This window comes from Gossypium hirsutum, chromosome A07 (genome assembly GCF_007990345.1).
Source record: "Gossypium hirsutum isolate 1008001.06 chromosome A07, Gossypium_hirsutum_v2.1, whole genome shotgun sequence".
In the NCBI taxonomy this organism is placed as follows: domain Eukaryota; kingdom Viridiplantae; phylum Streptophyta; class Magnoliopsida; order Malvales; family Malvaceae; genus Gossypium; species Gossypium hirsutum.
The window spans coordinates 64,379,987-64,400,899 of record NC_053430.1 but is presented as its reverse complement, the minus strand read 5'-3'; the positions used below and the strand labels follow the sequence as shown (position 1 = coordinate 64,400,899).

The window sequence follows — 20,913 nt, the reverse complement described above, 5'->3', positions numbered from 1 at the left end:
ATATTATTAATAAGAATAAAAATACTATTTCTGCTTATATGGTAGAATCTTTTTGTTTATGGCATTATAGATTAGGTCATTTGAATTATAAGAAATTGAATGATATGTATAAGTTAGATTTAATTCCTGTTTTTAATAATAATATTGAAAAATGCAATATAGGTATGTTGACTTAAATTACAAGAAACCCTTTTCCTAAGGTTAAAAGAAAAACAAAAATTGCTTGATTTGATACACAGTGATTTATGTGACATGCATAATACTCCTACATTAGGTGGAAAGAAATATTTTGTTACTTTTATTGATGATTGCTCTAGATATTTTTATGTATATTTATGCATTCAAAAGATGAAGCGCTTGATAAATTTAAATTTTATAAATTTGAAGTTGACTTCAATTTGAATCATTTATCAAGTGCTTAAGATCGGATAGAGGTGGAGAATACTATAATCCAAGTTATTTTGAATCCATCAGGATTGTCCATCAAGTTTCAGCCCTTTACACACCACAAAAAAATGGTGTAGCTGAAAGAAAAAATAGAGTCTTGACTGAAATGGTAAATTCAATGTTATCATATTCAGGTCTTGGACAAGGTTTTTGGGGAGAAGCTGTTCTAACAACTTGTCATATATTGAATAGGGTTCCTAATAAGAAAACTAAAATAACCCCTTATGAACAATGGAAGAAAAGGAAACCAAACCTTAATTATTTGAAGGTTTGGGGTTGTAGAGCTATTGTCAAAGTTCCAACACCTAAATGTAAAAAAGTTAGGTGAAAGAGGAATTGAATGCATATTTATAGGATATGCACATAATAGCAAGGCATATAGGTTCATGGTAATTGAACCAAATGATTCAATTTCAATTAATACTATTATTGAATCAAGAGATGCTATTTTTGATGAAAATAGATTTAATTCTATATCAAGACAATTACAGCCACAACAATTGATTCATTATTCAAATGAGAATGAGATTCCATTAGAAAAGTTGATAATAATGATGAATCTTGTCAAGAATTAAGAAGAAGTAAGAGGATTAAAAAGGTCAAAGATTTTGGACCAGATTTCATTATGTTTCTTGTAAAAGAAAAATGTGAAAGTATATGCAATAAGATACGTTATTGTTATAATACGAAATCTGATCCTATTACATTTTAAGAGGTAATGAAATCTCAAGACTTTGCTTTTTGGGAAGAAGCAATAAATGATGAGATGGATTCAATAATGGGAAATCAAACTTGGTTCTTAGTTGATCTTCCACCGAGTTCCAAACCAATAGGTTGTAAATGGATCTTCAAGAAGAAAATGAAGGTCGATGGAACCATTGATAAGTTTAAAGTAAGGTTGGTAGCCAAAGGTTTTACACAAAAACAAGGTATTGATCACTTTGATACCTATGCTCCAATAGCAAGAATTGCTACAATTAGACTCTTAATATCACTTACCTCTATATATAATTTAGTTGTTCACCAAATGGATGTCAAAACTACATTTTCAAATGGTGAATTGGAAGAGGAAGTGTACATCGAACAACCAGAAGGATTTGTTGTTCCAGGACAAGAGCATAAGGTATGTAAGCTTGTTAAATCTTTATATGGACTTAAACAAGCACCAAACAATGGCACCAAAAGTTTCACAATGTTTTTTTAGCTAATGGCTATAAAATAAATGAATCCAATAAGTGCATATATAGCAAATTTGAAAATGGAAAAGGTGTCATAATTTGCTTATATGTAGATGACATGCTCATTTTTGGCACGGATTTGGAACAAATAGAAAACACAAAGAAATTCTTGTCAAACAGCTTTGCTATGAAGGATATAGGTGTAACAGATGTTATTCTTGGGATTAAAATAACCCGAGATGAAAGCACTATAGCTTTATCACAATCACATTACATTGAAAAGGTGCTTAAAAAGTTTGATCTTTTCAACTGTATACCAACATCTACACTCATGGATCCTCAAATAAAATTAGTATCTAATGCTGGTAGGAAAATTGATCAATTGAAATATGCAAGTCTAATTGGTTGTCTTATGTACATAATGACTTGTACAAAACTAGATATTGCATATGCTGTTGGGAAATTTAGTAGGTACACAAGAAATCCAAGTAGTTTGCATTGGCAAGCTTTGAATAGAGTACTTAGGTACTTAAAGAAAACTATTAACTATGGATTGTATTATAATGAATATCCTCCAGCTTTAGAAGGGTATTCGGATGCTAGTTGGATTACAAGTTTGGAAGATCATGCATCTACTAGTGGATGGATTTTCATTCTTGGTGGATGAGCCATTTCTTGGGGTTCTAAGAAACAAACATGTATTATTGATTCCACCATGGCAGCAGAATTTATTACATTAGCTGCTGCATCTAAAGAAGCAGAATGGTTAAGAAATTTGCTTTATGATGTACCTTTATGGCCTAAGCCAATTTCACTTATTTCTATCCGTTGTGATAGTGAGACTGCTCTAGCAAAGGCATATAGCCAAGTATATAATGGAAATTCTAGACACATTGGATTAAGACATAGTTATGTCCGACAATTAATCTCTGATGGAGTGATCACTATTAATTATGTGAGGTCAAGTGAAAATTTGGCGGATCCTTTGACAAAAAGTCTTGCTAGAGATGCAGTAAAAAAGACCTCAAAAGGTATGGGACTCAAGCCCATTAATTAGAGTCACCCATGATGGAAACTCGACTAAATGCTTGGTATAACGTCAAGTCTTGAGTTCAATGAGACAAAGTACATCATTAGTACGTGACATTAGCACTATAAATAAAATCCATCCTAAGATTAAAGTGCTAGGTACCCGTAATGATAAGGGAAGGATGAGTAATGTACTCTTAATGGACCCATAACAAAAATATGTTAGAGTGTTATAATTACGGGAACGCTCTTGATGGGATCTACCTATGTGAGTGGAAGTGTGGCCGCTTCTAGGAGCTCAAGGGCTTGGCTCTGACAGCACTCATAAAGAGAGGACACAGACACATAGCCATAATAGTGTCCCTAGATATTATGTATTGACCGATGTTGAAATCATTGTGTGAGATGTGTTCAGTTAATCAAATGAAATAGTTGGTTCAAAGGTTAGTTTACCATATAATTTTGATTAACTTTAACATGTTTTCACTAAGTGAAGGTTCAATCGTAAGATACCTTCATTTATGCAAATTGATTTCCAAGAATATCAAAATCAAAAATATTTTGAAAATGGGGGGAGATTGTTGGAACATTTTCAAATATTTATAGTGTTCCAATTACTATAAATGAATGGATGTAATTAATCAAAAAGTTATATTATTTGATTTTTTGAAAAAGAATTATAACTATTTAAATAATATTATTTGAATAGTTATAATTAAATGAATAATTATATGTTTATTTTAGAGACATTATTATTTAGAAAAACACCTATTGATGAAAGATGTCTCTATGAAGAAACATAAAAATTCCTATAAATAGGAATGAAATTTCATTTGGAAATCATACCAACAAATTCTAATATTCTTTCTTTCTTTTCTTCATTTCTAATATTATTAGATTATTCTATAATTATTACTGCATAAATCCTTTATAGAAATTAAGTTTCTTGTAATACATTGCTCAGTGTGTAGTGGGTTATTCTTGTTAGTGCAAAACGCAAATAGTCATTAGTTTCATTGTATCCTCGAGGTTAATTTACTTGAAACTCGTTTGCACACTGAAGATAGGTAGGGGCGAATATAACCTTAAAGATATTGGTTTGATACACACCTTGGAGCCTTATCCTATTTATTCTTCTGTTCGAGTTTCGTTCGTGTTTCGTTCGTATGTTCGAGATTTTCCTCATCAGAGATTTGTACTAACAAATATTAGGCTTCTAATAATCCAGTTGTTCATAGAACTCTAACTTTCTTCCTCCTCCTCTTAAAATAATCTGATTTAATTTCGAGATGCATCAGTTACTAATCAATTTTAATTGATAGAAATATATAAATATTAATATATTTTAAATGAACCACTTGGTCATTAAATTGAAAATTCAGGTTATGGACTTGCAATTCCTTTTACCATTGATCTCCTAGTTCAACCAAATGCTAATATATAAAGTAAAATCACAAAATTATGTTGAATTTCCATGAGTCGGTGTTGTGTTGACAAATTGTAGTTTATTGGTAGATTTGCTTACAACCGTGTGTCACCCATTTCCCAATATGCACTTTGAAGCTGATCCACATGTGAACACAAGAGAATATATATATATATACGACTTTCTCCCCCGCTTCCTCACAGCTTTAGAATTAGTCAACAAATACGAGCTCTTTTAGAGACGTACTTCCCTCCCTCACATCATCCCATTTCCTCGATCATTCCCTCGCAGCTTTTATGTGAAATATATAATTCTATGTATATTATATATAAATCCATGTTGTTGGCTTAAGACACCAACTTGTCTTGGGACACAAATTTGAATTTCTGGGACATCCAATCGTCGCCAAACATGGAGAAAACCAGGAAACTTGTCCTATTTTCATGCCTGCTGCTGGTTTCTTTCTTAGCTTCATCGTCTGCCCAAACCTGTCTTAACCATAGCTTTTCCAACAGGCAATACGCCAACTGCAGTGACCTTCCAGCCTTGAACTGTTTCCTCCACTGGACATATGATGAAGCAGCTGGTACCGTTGAGGTTGCCTTTAGACACACCGGAACCACCTCATCCAGGTGGTCGGCGTGGGGCATCAACCCAAGCGGACCAACCATGTTGAACACCCAGGCTCTGGTCGCCTATGTCAACTCCAGTGGCATCCCTCATGCTTTCACCACATCCATCGACAGCATGAACCCTTCCATGCAACAGAGTGCTTTGAGCTTTCAAGTTCCAAGCCTTTCAGCCGAGTTTGAGAACAACGAAATGAGGATATTCGCTGTCATGAGAATCTCGGAAAGTTTGTTGGCTACCAACCAGGTTTGGCAAGAAGGTCCAGTCAGTAACGACCAACTAATGATCCATCCTACTTCTGGAGACAACATGCGATCTGCCGCAAGTGTCAATTTCCTTACGGGACAATCTGGGGGGACCTCATCTGGCAGTTCAAGAACTCGAAGAAGAAATGTAATTCACTCCAATACAAGTGTTTGTGTCTTAGGCAATGTTTTCTTGTTTTTCTAAAGGTGTTTAAAATGTCCAGGTTCATGGAGTTCTTAACACAGTCAGCTGGGGAATCTTGATGCCATTCGGAGCCATAACGGCTAGGTACATGAAGGTGTTCAAATCAGCAGACCCGGCATGGTTTTATCTCCATGTTGCTTGCCAAACATCGGCCTATGCTGTAGGCGTAGCAGGATGGGCAACTGGTATTAGGCTGGGCAGTGATTCAGCTGGTGTCACACACAATCCTCATAGGAACATTGGCATCACCCTCTTCTGCCTTGGCACTCTTCAGGTAACTTTTGCTTCTAGGGTCTTCATGTTTCTGAAATATTACAAACAAATGTTTATGGTTGAAATATGTGGGGCATGCAGGTGTTTGCTTTGCTTCTGAGGCCAAACAAAGATCACAAATACAGATTGTATTGGAACATCTACCACCATTCCGTGGGTTACGCAGTCATCATCCTCAGTATCATCAACATCTTCGATGGCTTCGACATCCTTAAACCCGATGACCATTGGGAGAGAATTTACATTGGAATTCTCATATTTTTGGGTGTTGTTGCCACTTTGTTGGAAGGATTCACTTGGTACATTGTTCTGAGGAGGAAGAACAGAGGGTCTGAGACTGATAAGCGCTCTCACAGCATAAATGGAGCCAATGGAGTGAATGGATTTGGTGCCAGGGGACAGGACGTGTAACAATTTTGTACATCTTACATATATTGTAATATATGTAAGTATATTTTCAGTCTATTACACCATGTTGTTGTTGGGTTTTTTTTTTTGGTACTTCCATGTTTTTTTATTTAATTTAATTTATTTTGTACGTATCCATGGATTCCAATGTTTCTTTCCATCCATCAATAGCTGTGGTTCCTTTGATTACATGTTGGGCCGCGAAAACTAAACAACAAAAGAGCAAAGTCTATCACAATATTATTACATGACAAAAACGAAAAAAAAAATACACATACATATTCTATCACTAAAATTTAAAAATAAATTAAATTGTGAGTAACACGAGGGATTAATGGAGATAATAATTTGTACATATTAAAATAAAAATGTATAATATATATTGAAATAAAGTTTAAGTGGTAATTTAAATTGTTACTAATTCAATTGACATAGATTCAAATACCATCATATTCATATTTTAATTGAATTTTGTTAAAATGAAAAGACTAAAATACCTTCAAATAACAAAACTTACTAGAAATTCTATCACATGCGTGTAAATATTTATAATATAGATATGCATTTAAAAATAATATACAATAAAAAAATTAGATTAAATTTAAGTAAAATAGAATTTAAACAAATAAAACATCATCATACTAAGAATACTAAATGAATGCATCAATTCTAAGTTGGTGTCGAGTTAATTTGTGACACCAACTCAATGTAATTGAGTTGTAAATTTAAAGTTTTATCAATGCAATTGGCCTGAGTTCAATCTCTTCATCTGCATATTATTGTTATCATTATTTTAAAATAAAAAGATTAAAGTACCATTGAAGAATATTTACTTATTTTAAATATGAAAAGACATATATGTAATCTTCATAATCGAGTTGGTGCTTGGTTGACTCGTAATCCCAACTCAATCAACGACTTAAATAATAATATAGATATATAATTGATGAAAGTAATAAAGTATGCATAATAAAATTAAAATATATAAAAAAGTTAAAGTCAAGCCTTAGTTGAGTAGTAAATTTAAGGCTTTACTAATGCAATCAGTGTGGGTTCATACACCACAATATGCATATTATTATTATTATTATTTTTATAATAAAAAGATAAAAGTACTCTGAAATGATATAACTTATTTTAAATATAAAATGGTATTTTGGTAATTTTCCTAACTGAGTTAGTGCTCTGTTGACTTATGACACCAATTTAATCAATGACTTAAATAATAGTTTGCATAATACAATTAAAATATAAATATCATATTAAGATAAAGTTCTAGTTTTGTGTTAAAAGGTTATATTTTACCATGTCAATAGCATGAGTTTAAATCCAATTACACGTAATTTATTTATTTTTTTAAATAAAAAAATTAAGATACTCTTGAATAATGTATTCTATTTTAATCTTAGAAATATATTTTTGTAATTTTTATAATTAAATTGGTGTTCAACTGATTCATGATACCAACTTAATTAATAAATTAAATAATAATATATATTAATATTTAAAAATTTATATTATATAAAATAATTTAAATGCAATATATTATAATAAATACACGAAGAGAAATTAGTCACTATATTTTTATTTCAAAATTTTATACTAATAAAATAAATAAAAAAATTAAAAAAATTAAAAATTAGACTTAAATTTTAAAAACTAGAACATAAAACATTAAAATCCTGAAATAAAAATAGAGGGGCTAATGCTGTAATATGAGAAAAATACAGGGACTAAGAGCATATTTTAACTGAAATAGAAATAGACAATTACTTTACAAACTGGGTTTTAGTGAAAACAGATATGGGGGACTTGTTGAAACACTGAATTTAAGCCCAAAGTAGTGAAGTTCAGTGGTTGAAGGCCTAGATTTGAAACTTAAAATTACAAAATTTTATTGAACGAGCAAATTTGTTATCCACCAAGACGCTGAAAAACCTCATCCACAAACGAGAACCAGAAACTTGAAATTCAGTTGATATTTTTTTAGCCATAGCCATAGCCATAGCCATAGCCATAGCCAATAGCACAAGGGGCTGATGTTCATGGTCCGCACTTCACACAATGGCTACTTTCCATTTTCTTCAAATTTCCGCTCGTTTCCTTTCTAAACGCACTTCTCTTCCTCTCCCTCTCCCTCTCCCTCTCCCCAATCCATTCCTTTCCCTTCATTTCCCCCTTAAACGCCTGGTTTCCTTCCCCAAACGCCCGGAACTCAAACGCTTACATGAGGCAGCAGTGGCCACTGGCTCAGCTCAACCAGCAGTTGACCTCCAAAACGTCCCCGTACAGGATACCCAGAAGCAAGAACAATCTGGCAAACTTGTTCTTCCAACTAACGACTCATCCGATGAGCTCCTTAGAATTAGACACACGGTAATCATTGCGTTATCAATTTCCTTTTCTGGGTATTTTTTTATTATTCCATAACGACCTTTTTAAAAAAATATATATTATATGCATGGGATTTCAGTGTGCACATGTAATGGCAATGGCAGTTCAAAAACTATACCCAGACGCGAAAGTGACAATTGGACCCTGGATAGACAATGGGTTTTACTATGATTTTGATATGGAGCCTTTGACTGATAATGATCTCAAGAGGATTAAAAAGGAAATGGTAAGTAGATTATTTGATTAAAAGAAGGGGGAAAGTTTTGTGAGAGCTTTGGGGAAATTGTTTTCATTTGGGCTATGGTTTTCAGGGGGTCAGAGAAATTCATTTGTTACCTCCAAATCTGTAGGATCGTATCATTAAACGAAATTTACCGCTTGTAAGAGAAGAAGTTTCAAGAGATGAAGCTCAGAAAAGGATAATGGCTGTAAATGAACCTTACAAGATGGAGATTTTGGATAGTATTAAGGAGGATCCTATCACTATCTATCATATTGGTAAGCCACATTTTTCCTTTTCCAAGTTTCCTGTAGAATTGGTGCTTTAGTTTCTCGTGTAAATGACCCTTTATTGAGTTATCATGAGAAACACTTTCTATGTAACAGTAATGTATTTATTCTAGGTTAGTCCTCTGAGATTTCCCATGTATTTTCTATGGTTCTGGTTCTGCTAGGGATATCAAATGTATACCGGCTTCTCTTCCATTCCTGTCTCCTAACTTGCCTTAATCCATGTTTGGTGGCCTTGGCATATGCTAAGCATCTATGTCTACTGTTTATGAACATAACCGGTGTAACTTGGTTAATCTTTATCAATGAAATAAGTACCACTTTCATGTGTCTGTGTGTGTTCATATCATTTTGTTGACTAATACTGATTCCAGGGAATGAATGGTGGGATCTTTGTGCCGGGCCACATGTCGAAACTACGGGAAAGATAAACAACAAAGCTTTTCAGCTCGAGTCCGTTGCTGGTGCTTATTGGAGAGGAGATGAAAAGAAACCTATGCTACAGAGGATATATGGAACTGCATGGGAAAATGAAGAACAACTGAAAGCTTACCTTCACTTCAAAGAGGAAGCTAAACGCCGGGATCACAGACGTATTGGCCAAGATCTCGATTTGTTTTCTATACAGGAGGAGGCTGGGGGAGGTTTAGTCTTCTGGCATCCGAAGGGTGCCATTGTTAGGCATATTATAGAAGATTCATGGAGGAAAACACACATAGAACATGGTTACGACTTGCTATTTACTCCACATGTGGCAAGGGCTGATCTTTGGAAAATCAGTGGTCATCTAGACTTCTATAAAGAAAGTATGTATGATCAGATGGAGATCGAGGATGAACTTTATCAACTTCGACCAATGAATTGCCCTTACCACATATTAGTATACAAAAGGAAGCTTCATTCTTATCGAGACTTTCCGATCAGAGTTGCAGAGCTTGGGACTGTCTATAGATACGAGTTGTCTGGTAGCTTACATGGCCTGTTCCGTGTAAGAGGTTTTACCCAGGTAATAATTATGTCTTTGCTTAGTCAGCTTAGATGAACATGTTAAATATACCTTTACTTATTTTCTGTTAGTGCTTTGATGCTCAAATTGCAACTCATTTGCAGGATGATGCTCACATTTTCTGTTTGGAAGATCAAATCAAGGATGAAATCAGAGGGGTCTTAGATCTTACCGAGGAGATACTATTGCAGTTTGGTTTCAGCAAGTACGAGGTAAACCTCTCAACTAGGCCAGAAAAGGCTGTGGGCGATGATGATATCTGGGAAAAGGCAACGGTAGCACTTAAAGATGCTTTAGATGATAAAGGCTGGAGCTATCAGATTGATGAAGGTGGTGGTGCCTTCTATGGTCCGAAAATTGATCTTAAGATAGAGGATGCTCTTGGAAGGAAATGGCAGTGCTCAACCATCCAGGCAAGTTTTGACTTATCCCCAAATTTCTGCCTTTCTTACCTTACTCTTTCCATCCTCTCATGCATTATCTGTAATTCGGCTTCTTACTTGACAGGTTGATTTTAACTTGCCAAACCGATTCGACATTACTTATGTTGACTCAAACTCAGAAAAGAGGCGTCCAATCATGATCCATAGGGCTGTGCTTGGATCCTTGGAGCGATTTTTTGGAGTCCTTATAGAGCATTATGCTGGGGACTTTCCTTTGTGGCTGGCTCCAATACAAGCTCAGGTTTTACCGGTTACTGATACACAGGTATATTTGGCTTCAGGTTTCATCAACTCTTTAACAGAGTGTACTTTGTATTTGATTGACTGTATTTCCTTGTACTGTCTCTTAAAAAAACAAACTGCTTTGTCTTTTTGGCAGCTTGGATTCTGTAATGAGGTGGTTGGCAAACTCAAATCCAACGGCATCCGTGCTGAAGTTTTCCATGGTGAACGCTTGCCGAAGCTTATCAGAAATGCTGAGAAGCAGAAAATTCCCCTAATGGCAGTCGTGGGTCCAAAGGAAGTTGAAACGCATAGTGTGACAGTTAGATCTAGATTTGGTGGAGAGTTGGGTACCATGAAGATTGATGAATTCATCAGTAGCATCCAGCAAGCCATTAAAAACAGAACATTGTAAAATTCTTAAAGCAGGTAGGTAATTCAAGCTTTATTTATTGCATAAGTATGCAAAAAGGTGGAACAACATATTTTGAAAGATTAAAAGTTTTTGTTTGTATATGAACATAGTTCCAGATTTGTTCTGTATTTCGTTTTTTGTTTTCCTAGAAAGGGAATACATAGTTCCCCTTGACATGATAATATTGGTTACTAGATCAATGTCATTTACATCTCTTCATCGATTATTTCACCTTTATTTTCATCGTCTTTTTGCACTTTAAAAGGTTCTTCAATAGTTCCCTTAATGACTATAATTATTTTTAGCCTTTATCTGTGTTGGAATTACCTTTCTTGAAGCTTTAGTTGCAACAGAAGTAAATAATTAATTTGTAATTAAAAGAAATAAGGTGAAACTTGACTTTCAATAAGGTCAGTCAATCATGAGTCTACCTCTTTCAAAGCACTCTAAGTTTATCAATGACAGGATCATCTCAACATGCAACACGGTTCACGATCATGTAAGCATTTTATTGTTTTCTATGACTTGCCGTATTTTTGCTATTGCAATTGAATATCGGTATTAGAACCAAATATTAGTTTAAATAATAATTAAGGGTAACCAAAATGAAATTCTTTTAATTTCGTCACCCAATTTTTGGGCGTTTTCATTTTGGTCACCCAACTGTTAAATCTCTAAGGACAGCTAACTGTACATGCTACATTATGTTTATATTTTTATTTTGGTCACCAAAAAAAATATTATTTTTTTAAGTATTGATTGGGGTAAAAAAACTCATTAAGGAGTGAACAAAATAGTAGAAACTAAAAAATGCAATAAAAAATTGTGAAATGTACTTGTTTACCATCTTACCAAAAATTTTAAAATTCTTTTTATTTTTCAATATTGAAAATTTAAATTTCAAAGCATCAAAATCAATTAAATAAATTATTGAAAAATTTAATCTCGTGTGAGTCAAATTGTTACTATAATATTGAAATTAATTAAATTAATTAATTTAACCTCCTAAAATTTTAAATTTTATTTTATGTTTCTAAATAAAAATAAAATCAAATAATTCATATTTAATAATTGTCTACGAAACACAAATTTCTTTTGATTATATGATCTTTAATATTCTATGCTAAGTTAAAAGTAAAGAAAAATCTTTACAATTAATTAAATTTAAGTTTCATAAACATGAGTTGTTTGAGTTGATTTGGCTAAGGATAATTTGAAACTATAAAATAAAATTTTAAAATTTAGGAGGTTAAATTAATTAATTTTAATATTATAATAACAAATTGGATGACATTATCAAGAGAAAAAAATTTCAACAATATTTAATTTGTTGTTAAGAAATTTAAAATTTCAATATTAAAAAAAAGAAATTTAAAATTTTCGACAATGGAATAAATAAGTACAATTGTACAGTTTTTGTGTATTATTTTAATTTCTACTGCTTATTCACTTTAATCTTTAATGTTTTTGTAATGCCGATCAATACTTAAAAAAAGTTATTGTGACTAAAATGAAAGCGATCTAGAAGTTGGGTGATTAAAATTAAAGTGTAAATATAATGTGGTGTGTATAGTTAACCGCTGCTAGAGATTTAATACTTGTGTGACTAAAATAAAAATATCCTAAAAGTTTACCCTATAATTTAACTCAATCTAAGGGCGGTGCGTTTACCTGCGGTTAGTGTAAAAATAGCGGTGGCGGTGAGATTAGATACTGTAGCGATACTGTAGCGTGAGACAAAAAGTAAGCTAAACGCACCGCACCGCACCTAATCGCCCATCCAAACCCACCCTAAGTTTATAATCACGAAATTATTATTTATAAATGTTATGTGAAATTAAGGGTTAATAATGTTGGTGAGTGCCCAATTAAAAGAAGTAATTAAAATATATATAGTAAAGGATGAGAATATGTGGCAAAGCGCTAATAGGAAAGCACCCTCCCTGGCTCTATACAAGAGAGGAAAAGAGCTAATAATAGGAGGGGAAAGAGAGCCAGTAACTTCATCGCCATTGAGCAACTAAAATTAGAAAGTTGTTCGTGTATTTGCTTTCCTTTCAACTCTCTCTCTCTCTCTCTATATATGGGTTCAACCCAAATTTCCTTCCAACAGAATTCATCAAAAGAAGATGCATATTTGAAAGCATAAAAAAGAAATAAAATAAAATAAAGAAAAAGGAGAATGGCTATACAAATGAATATTGCAATTACAGCATTGCTACTTTTGTTTACTTCAATCCCTATACTTGAATGTACTGATATTGATGTGGTTGCCAACTTTGGGGCAGTAGCCGATGGACAAACGGACTTGAGCCAAGTAAGTAAAATCCTTTAAATATATCAAAAACATTCTGTTGAAATGCTGATAATTTTGTTTATACATGTAGCCCTTGATGAATGCTTGGAAAGAAGCCTGTGCATCGCCAGAAGCCGTTAATATTGTGATTCCCGAAGGGACCTACTTATTAAGTGAAGCCACCTTGAATGGCCCTTGCCAAGCTCCTATCTAGCTTCAGCTTCAGGGCACCCTCATGGCTCCTGAAGATCCTACTGTTTTTAAGGAAGCAACTTGGGTTTCCATCTCCTATGTCGATGGCCTAACAATGTTCGGCGGTGGGGTTTTCGATGGCCAAGGAGCCAGTGCTTGGGGCCAAAACGACTGCGCTAAGAACAAAAACTGCGTAAAACTTCCCATTGTAAGGATATTTTATCATTCCTATTGCAACCATTTCTAAATCCGGTGCTTAATTAAAAAGTTAATTCGTTCAAATCTTATATTTTATGTTATGAGTATTAAGCTTTATGTGGTGCTGATTTTGATCCAAAAACAATGAACAGAATATTAGATTTCATGTTGTCAAGAATTCACTCATACAAGACATAACCACCAAAGACAGCAAGCAATTCCACGTTAATGTTCTAGGATGCTCTAACATTACGTTTCAAAGTTTCACCGTCTCTGCACCCGAAGAAAGCCTAAACACGGACGGAATTCACATCGGACGATCAGATGGGGTTTACATTCTCGACTCAAAGATTGGAACTGGTGATGACTGTGTCTCCCTGGGTGATGGTAGCAACAATGTGAAAGTCCAGGGAGTAACTTGTGGACCTGGTCATGGCATCAGTATAGGAAGTCTCGGAAAATACAGAAACGAAGAACCGATATTAGGAGTTTTTGTCACGCAATGCACCTTCGCTAATACTATGAATGGTGTGAGGATCAAAACTTGGCCGGCCTCTCAACCTGGCTCAGCAACGGATATACATTTCGAGGATATAACCATGGATAACGTCGGAAATCCTATCCTGGTTGATCAAGAATATTGCCCATGGAACCAATGCGATCTATCGGTTCCATCGCGTGTTCAACTCAGCACACTTAGCTTCAAGAATATTCGAGGCACTTCTAAAACTCAGATTGCCGTGAAGCTTATTTGCAGCAGCGGTTTGCCATGTGATGAAGTGGAGTTGGCCGACATCGACCTTACTTACAATGGACCCGAAGGACCTGCGATATCTCAATGTTCAAACGTGCATCCCGCACTTTCCGGTGTGCAGAACCCAGCTGCATGTTCAAGCGAACCTACCGGAGAAGCTGCTCCTTAATCAGTTAGCCAAAAACCAGGAGTCTAGATATTAAATAACTTTGGAAACATTTTATAGGGTTTGTAAACAAATGAAAATTTGCATGTAAAGAGCTCAAACTGGAACTGTATTAGCAATGGAGTAACCTGTTCTCATTACTTGAATTGAAATTGCATATGGATCAATCCCATGTCCAAATTTTCTATCCTTTGCATTGCCTGCATAATTTAAGTTCGATAAGTTGTTGTCCACCTCTCCTGTTTCAACTTTTTTCTTGGTATTAGTTCATGCAAAACCAGGATAGCAGGGTCCAAGATAAAATTTTCATTCAAGAATCTATCATCACTATAATCATCAAATTTCGTCAGTTTTGAAGAGAGCTTTTAATAAAACTATTCTATTATTATTAATTAAAGAATTGAAGTTAAATAGAGAAAAGAGTCCTAATCTTAATTGGGAAAATAGTTTCTTTATTCTAATAAATTACTAAAACATAAAAGAAAATACTTCCCTTATTCTAATAAAACTTATCTACTTAAATAAGATTTATCTACCTAAATAAATTTAAAATATTTACATATTTTAACTGTAACAGCCCGATTCAGACCCTAATCAGAACGGTAGTTTCGGAACCAAGAATCTGAGTTAGAAAATATTTAAAAATTATTATTTTTGTTTATTTTGTGTGAATTTATATCTGTAAAATTTTCGTGATTTAATTTTGTCGTTTAGGTATCCAATTAAATAAAAAGACTTAATCGCGTAAATTGAAAACTTAATAGTTTAAAGTATAAGGGCCAAATTGTTAGTGACTTTCTAAGTTAGGATGTTTATATTGTAAATATCCCATTAATACCTTGGTGGGACGGTTTGAGACTTGTAATATATGGTTTTTATATTAAGTCATTAAGAGTATATAAGTAAATTAATTATTAAGCTTAATATATGTTATAATATAACATAAAACATAAAAAATAATACCATTTTAATGTTCATCTTGTTCTTGCCGAATACAAAAGAATAGAAAAATGAAATAAAAGGGTTTTAGGGTTCGGCTATTCTCCAACTTGATTCAAGGTGAGTTTTAGCTCGGTTTTTGATAATTTCTATGTTTTTGAGATTGTTGTTTAGTAATCTTCAAGACCCAAGCTTTAATTTTTGAGTTTGATGAATATTTTAAGTTATGCCATTGTTGATAGCTTGTGATTTTTGTTGTTTGATGATGAAATATGAAAGATATGTTTTAGATTAACATATTTTGTATTGGAGTTTTTGATGATTTTGAGTAATTAGGACTAAATTGTAAAACTAATAATTTGATGGACTAAAATGTGAAATAAATGAAATATATCGACTTGTATGGTAATGGGTAAGATTCGGCCAAACATGGGTACCTTGAAATTTTGTGTATTTTGTGTTTTGTGCAATAGGGACTAAATTGTAAAAAGTGTAAATGTCAGGCGTAAAATGGTAATTTCCCATTTATGTGTTTTTGGACTAAATTGAATGAAAATAGGTTTGAATGAGCTTAATTTGAAAATGTTTAGGTCAAGAACCAAAGAAATCGGATTTGGATCGAGGGGAAAACGAAAGTTATCGACTAGTCGATCCGTACCGGTTTTTCGTTGTCTGAGGTAAGTTTATAAGCAAATAGACGTACTTAACTTTAATTAAATGTAACATATATATGATGAAATGAAAAACATGATTTTGTATATGTCATAGCCGAATGTAACTAAGCATGGTTACGATGTTTTCGAATTTGTTTCGACTGAGTTATAACGTCTGAAAGCCCCGTATGAACCTTAGGAATAGTTAGGACACATATGTCATGACATAGGATTCCGATATATGTGTGTGAGTAAGACCATGGCATCGATATGTGATTCCGATATGTGTTTACGAGTAAGACCCTGTTTGGGACAGTGGCATTGATATGTGGTTACATGTAAGACCACGTCTGGGATGTTGGCATTGTACGATTTATGTGATTATCCGAGTGTCCTATCCAATTCTGAATGGTTCATCGGGCAAAGGTAAAATGATAACGAATGTTTAAAATGAGCAGAGTGATCAGGTACGAGTTAGCTTGTTGTTTACTTGAGGTAAAGTAAATAATTAACTTGATATTGGTTACTAATTATGTGTAATACAAATGAAGATTACATGTGAATTTAGTGTGTGTATTTGACCTTGAAAATGATGGTATAAATAAGGTAGAATTAATTCTTGGATATATGTACCTATGTGAACATGAATATTCGGCCATATAAGTAGTATATGTACATAATGTTAAATTATGGTTCTTGAATTTATATAATTGTGTATGTGTAAGCTTTATTATATTAAGACATTTTGGCTTTTGAAAATTGAACAATGAGTTGATGATTTAACCTTGTGAATATTTGCCCAAGGTAATAGATAATTGTGTCCAGGCATATTGTTATTGAAGTTGTAAGTTGTGATTAAGCTTGATAATGATATTGTATTATGGTTGGTTAAATTAAGTTGATTATATTATTGGTTTGTTTGTTTATTTATGACTTACTAAGCTTAAGAAGCTTACTGTGTGTGTATTTGTCTCTGTTTTATCGATTTTGGATAAAGTTACAACTCGGGGATCGTCAGCCAAGTCTATCACACTATTAACCGCCTTCGGTATTTTATAAGTTGCATTTTGGAACTATGGAATGTATAGGCTGGAACACATTTTGAAAATGCTGAACGTTGGTTATGTATATAAGCCATGCAAAAATGGCTAAGCTTTCATCTTTAAAATTTGGTTATGTTAAGTTTAGCTTACGTTTACTTTTTTTCTTTGGTTACGTGTCTTGCATGTACAATGTTTGTGTTAGGTATCATATGCTTGGGAAATGGTTTACTTGATATGCTTAAATTTGGTTTAATGTGTTTTGGTTAAGTGTCCATTGATCTTGGGTGTTGATAAATGTTGTGTATGTTTCATGAATAAAATTTAGTCAACTGTGTGGTAAGCATATTATATTAAGTGTGATTTAAATTATAGGTAAGTTGCACTTATTATATATGTACATCATTGACAAGTCCAATTATGGTACAATGTCTTGAAAGTACATATAATTGCATGAGGTAGATTCGGTATTCACTAGTGAAATATATTAATGTTATGTTTGATGTTTGGGGTAAGCATTTCATGCATCGAAAATGGCTTAAACCGTAGGTTGGAATTCGGCTTTGATTGAGTCAAGGTCTATGTTTAATATGATTATTATACCGTATGGTATGTTGATCATTTTTGTGTTATTTTGAAAATTTTTTTGAGTATATAAACTTGTGACGGTACTTTGTAATTTGGCTATATGTTTTATCGGATGTTAAATAAAACTAAGGTAGGTTATGTGTGTATTCGGTAGTTAGTCAAGTTATATTAGTTGAAATTTTCAAATGTTATTCATATATAAATATATATGTGCATGGCAGTGTAATCGTTAGGTATTTATCAATAATTAAAAATGTATAAATGAATTAAGTTAGCTAAGTAGACATAGAATTAAAAAGGGTTATTCATAACCAAATGTTTGTTTCTAAATCATGCTAATATTTATGACAAATAAATTACCCTTAGTCTAACACATTGATGCCACATATCATATATGGATGATAGGGGTTAGTAATAAAATTTAGTTTAATAGATAATTAACTTGTGAATATGCATAACTTGTATAAATATTTAAATCTTGAATGAATATGAAAAATTTCAGAACTGTGCATTCATTTAGTAATGTCTCGTAATCTCATTTCGGCGACGGATACGGGTTATGGATGTTATATTTTTTAGTATCAGAGCTACGATTTAGTTGGTTCTAGGACTAACGTAGCGTGTGTGAGTCTAGCTATGTAAGATTATGCTCAAAGATCAATCATGAGATGGTTGTAATAACATACTTGATTTACCATGTTTATTAATGTAAGGCATTTCCATTATTATTTCAGTTTCTTTTCTGTGTATAAATAAACTGTTTTATAATAATGTCCTGAGAATAATATGATTGTTCTTAAAAGATCCTAAGTCAAGTATTAATGTTGACTAGGACAACAATAATGCATTAAGACTAACATGTAGTTGATTGATGATAAGTTGTCATTGATATGGAATGTTAAAATCAATGCATGAATATGTGTGTTAGAGAACAACATATTGGATTGACCCGCTATGAGTATGTTTCTTGGATTATTATGTAATTGTCACAATATTACTCATAGAGATTAATATGTATATGATCCTCAAACTTGAGATAATCATTATCCTAACATCGTGAGTTGTATATTTTGATATAGTCAAATGTACACCGTAACTAGTTGTTCTATAAAAGCTGATGTTGGATATACCACAATCTATGTAGAGGGATATAGTTGATCAATATAGAATAAGTCCCTCCTACATAATGGGAGTAATATCTTAGGCCACTTGATTGAGTGAGACTAGAAATGCATGGCCATACTCAAATAAGTTGATATGAGATGTCATACTTATTCGTATATCATAGTCTACTCAAGATATCAAGAAACATGAGATGGACTATGCAAGCGTGACTATTCCATGACTTGTGTTCATTCTAGAGATAAAGGACTTAAGGATTAATGCATGAAAGGTAAATCACAAAAGGTTATGTCGAATCATGAATTCTTGTAACTTAGGTAGAAATGATGCATTGCTAGATGCCACTCATTGTATGTAACATTAGAATCGTTCTAGTAGTACTGCTAACGTTACAAGAGCCTACAGGGTCACACCATATGGTTGAGATGATCAGAATAAAACATAGTTGGTATTATGTTTGGTTGTCACATGAATTAAATTAATTATAGAATTAATTTAATTGGGCAATCAAATATCGAACATATTATATGTACAAGGATGTTGTACTCATAATCAGAACATAATTCTATTAATATATGAATTTGGTTCGTATATAAATTTAAATAAATATAGTTTACCGAGATCTTTGTTATAATTAATGTAATTATAATTTTCGGTTAAAACATTATTATATTTATTTATTTTAAAATTTTGTGAATTAAGATTCGTTATAAATATACCAATTAAAAAGGGGAGTTATATATAAATAAAATCCAAAAACCTAGCTTGAGGGGTCTAGCAGCCGTCAAGCAAAGAAATTTCTAAAACAGTTTTGGGGACTTCTTCCGTTCATTATCAATTGAGTGGATTACATAGAGGTCGGCATCTGAAAAAGTTGCAACTTGGTTTGATAATGGTTTTGAATTCTCGTTACCGAGGTGTCGCTGTCTACTCAGATTGAAGTTTCGGTAATTTCGAAACATTATCATAATTTTTTTTCGATTCGTTCCTCGCACATGGATCCATGGTTTGGATCGCCAGAATTTTATTTTTCTACTGTGCCTTGGGAGCACCGGCATTTCAGCAAGCTATACATGCCATATTATATACTGCGATAGTGTGATGACTTCTGACATTTGAAAATGTGTTTTCATATAGTAAATGGATCCCGACAGAGTTGTAGCTGATGATGTCGAGAGTGTAGTGCCTGCTCCCATGCAAGGGACAGCGCCGATTGATTCTCGACCGATTCCTAGTAACTAGGAAGGAGAGGCTAGACAAGCCTTTTACCAAATACGAATGATTAGTTTACTCAATATATTTGGACTAACCCAGCTGCACAACAACCTCCACCCTCGATTGATCCATCTTTGATGCCTGCTGTACCTCAAGTAAGTGATCCGTTGAGATTATATAAGCCACCTGTTGATAAAATCAGAAAACACGGGGCTGAAGAGTATAAAGCTACTGATCAAAATGATGTTGAGAGGGCTGAGTTCTGGCTTGATAATACTATTCGTGTGTTTGATGAGTTGTCCTGTAACCCAGTTGAATGTTTGAAGTGTGCCATATCTTTACTTCGAGACACAGCATATCACTGGTGGAATGCCCTAGTATCAGTGGTTCCGAGAGAGCGGGTGTGTAATGCCCCTATACCCGAGACCGTTGCCGGAGTCGAGCATGAGACATTACTAAACTTATTTTAGCATTTAAACAAGTTCAAACAATTCTCGTAGTAAACTGTCCATCTGCGTCACAGTCTCATATCTCGAGTTACGAAACTTGAAATCAAATTATATGAATTTTCCCTGAAACTAGACTCATATATCTACTTACTAATTTTTTTCTAGAATTTTTGGTAGGGGCAATTAGTACAGTTTATTAGTTAAAGTCTCCCCTATTTCAGGGTTCGGCTACTCTGACCCCTGTGCACTACAAATCAAATTTCATCCTGTACAGAGATCCAATGACCATGTGTTTGTTTCTCTTAAAAATAGACTCAAAATGGAATCCATAAATATAAATTTTGAGTCCTAATTATTTTTAAAAAAATTTATTATGAATTTCTAAATTCAGAATAGGGAACCCAGAAATCACTTTGACCCTGTTTCACTAAAACGTAAATATCTCATAAAATACAACTCTTTTACCTATT

At 33.3% G+C, this 20,913-nt stretch overlaps 3 protein-coding genes across 3 annotated transcripts; all 3 read left to right on the top strand.

Annotated features, from left to right (window-relative positions):
* The first annotated feature begins 4,287 nt into the window (after nt 1-4,287).
* On the top strand, nt 4,288-6,030 carry LOC107952801 (cytochrome b561 and DOMON domain-containing protein At5g35735). Its single transcript, XM_016887980.2, has 3 exons — nt 4,288-5,103; nt 5,180-5,434; nt 5,515-6,030. Exons 1-3 carry the CDS (start codon nt 4,492-4,494, stop codon nt 5,842-5,844), a joined length of 1,197 nt encoding a protein of 398 aa, XP_016743469.1. The 5' UTR covers nt 4,288-4,491; the 3' UTR covers nt 5,845-6,030.
* Nucleotides 6,031-7,644: 1,614 nt separating this feature from the next.
* Nucleotides 7,645-11,057, top strand: LOC107952800 (threonine--tRNA ligase, chloroplastic/mitochondrial 2). The gene is made up of 7 exons (XM_016887978.2): nt 7,645-8,217; nt 8,315-8,461; nt 8,586-8,733; nt 9,120-9,751; nt 9,856-10,164; nt 10,259-10,459; nt 10,574-11,057. The coding sequence occupies exons 1-7, from the start codon at nt 7,906-7,908 to the stop codon at nt 10,829-10,831; spliced, it is 2,007 nt and encodes a 668-aa protein (XP_016743467.1). The 5' UTR covers nt 7,645-7,905; the 3' UTR covers nt 10,832-11,057.
* Nucleotides 11,058-12,349: 1,292 nt separating this feature from the next.
* LOC107956460 (exopolygalacturonase) lies at nt 12,350-14,624 on the top strand. The gene is made up of 3 exons (XM_041116980.1): nt 12,350-13,148; nt 13,219-13,527; nt 13,670-14,624. The coding sequence occupies exons 2-3, from the start codon at nt 13,363-13,365 to the stop codon at nt 14,438-14,440; spliced, it is 936 nt and encodes a 311-aa protein (XP_040972914.1). The 5' UTR covers nt 12,350-13,148; nt 13,219-13,362; the 3' UTR covers nt 14,441-14,624.
* The last annotated feature ends 6,289 nt before the right edge of the window (nt 14,625-20,913 follow it).

What these genes read in the sequence shown, in the direction of transcription:
- LOC107952801 (XM_016887980.2), top strand. Translation starts at nt 4,492, where the DNA reads ATGGAGAAAACCAGGAAACTTGTCCTATTTTCATGCCTGCTGCTGGTT. An exon ending in CAAGAACTCGAAGAAGAAAT is followed by an intron (nt 5,104 to 5,179) that starts GTAATTCACTCC and finishes TAAAATGTCCAG; the next exon opens with GTTCATGGAGTTCTTAACAC. An exon ending in TCTGCCTTGGCACTCTTCAG is followed by an intron (nt 5,435 to 5,514) that starts GTAACTTTTGCT and finishes TGGGGCATGCAG; the next exon opens with GTGTTTGCTTTGCTTCTGAG.
- LOC107952800 (XM_016887978.2), top strand. Translation starts at nt 7,906, where the DNA reads ATGGCTACTTTCCATTTTCTTCAAATTTCCGCTCGTTTCCTTTCTAAA. An exon ending in GTGTAAGAGGTTTTACCCAG is followed by an intron (nt 9,752 to 9,855) that starts GTAATAATTATG and finishes ACTCATTTGCAG; the next exon opens with GATGATGCTCACATTTTCTG. An exon ending in TACCGGTTACTGATACACAG is followed by an intron (nt 10,460 to 10,573) that starts GTATATTTGGCT and finishes TCTTTTTGGCAG; the next exon opens with CTTGGATTCTGTAATGAGGT.
- LOC107956460 (XM_041116980.1), top strand. Translation starts at nt 13,363, where the DNA reads ATGGCTCCTGAAGATCCTACTGTTTTTAAGGAAGCAACTTGGGTTTCC. An exon ending in ACTGCGTAAAACTTCCCATT is followed by an intron (nt 13,528 to 13,669) that starts GTAAGGATATTT and finishes AACAATGAACAG; the next exon opens with AATATTAGATTTCATGTTGT.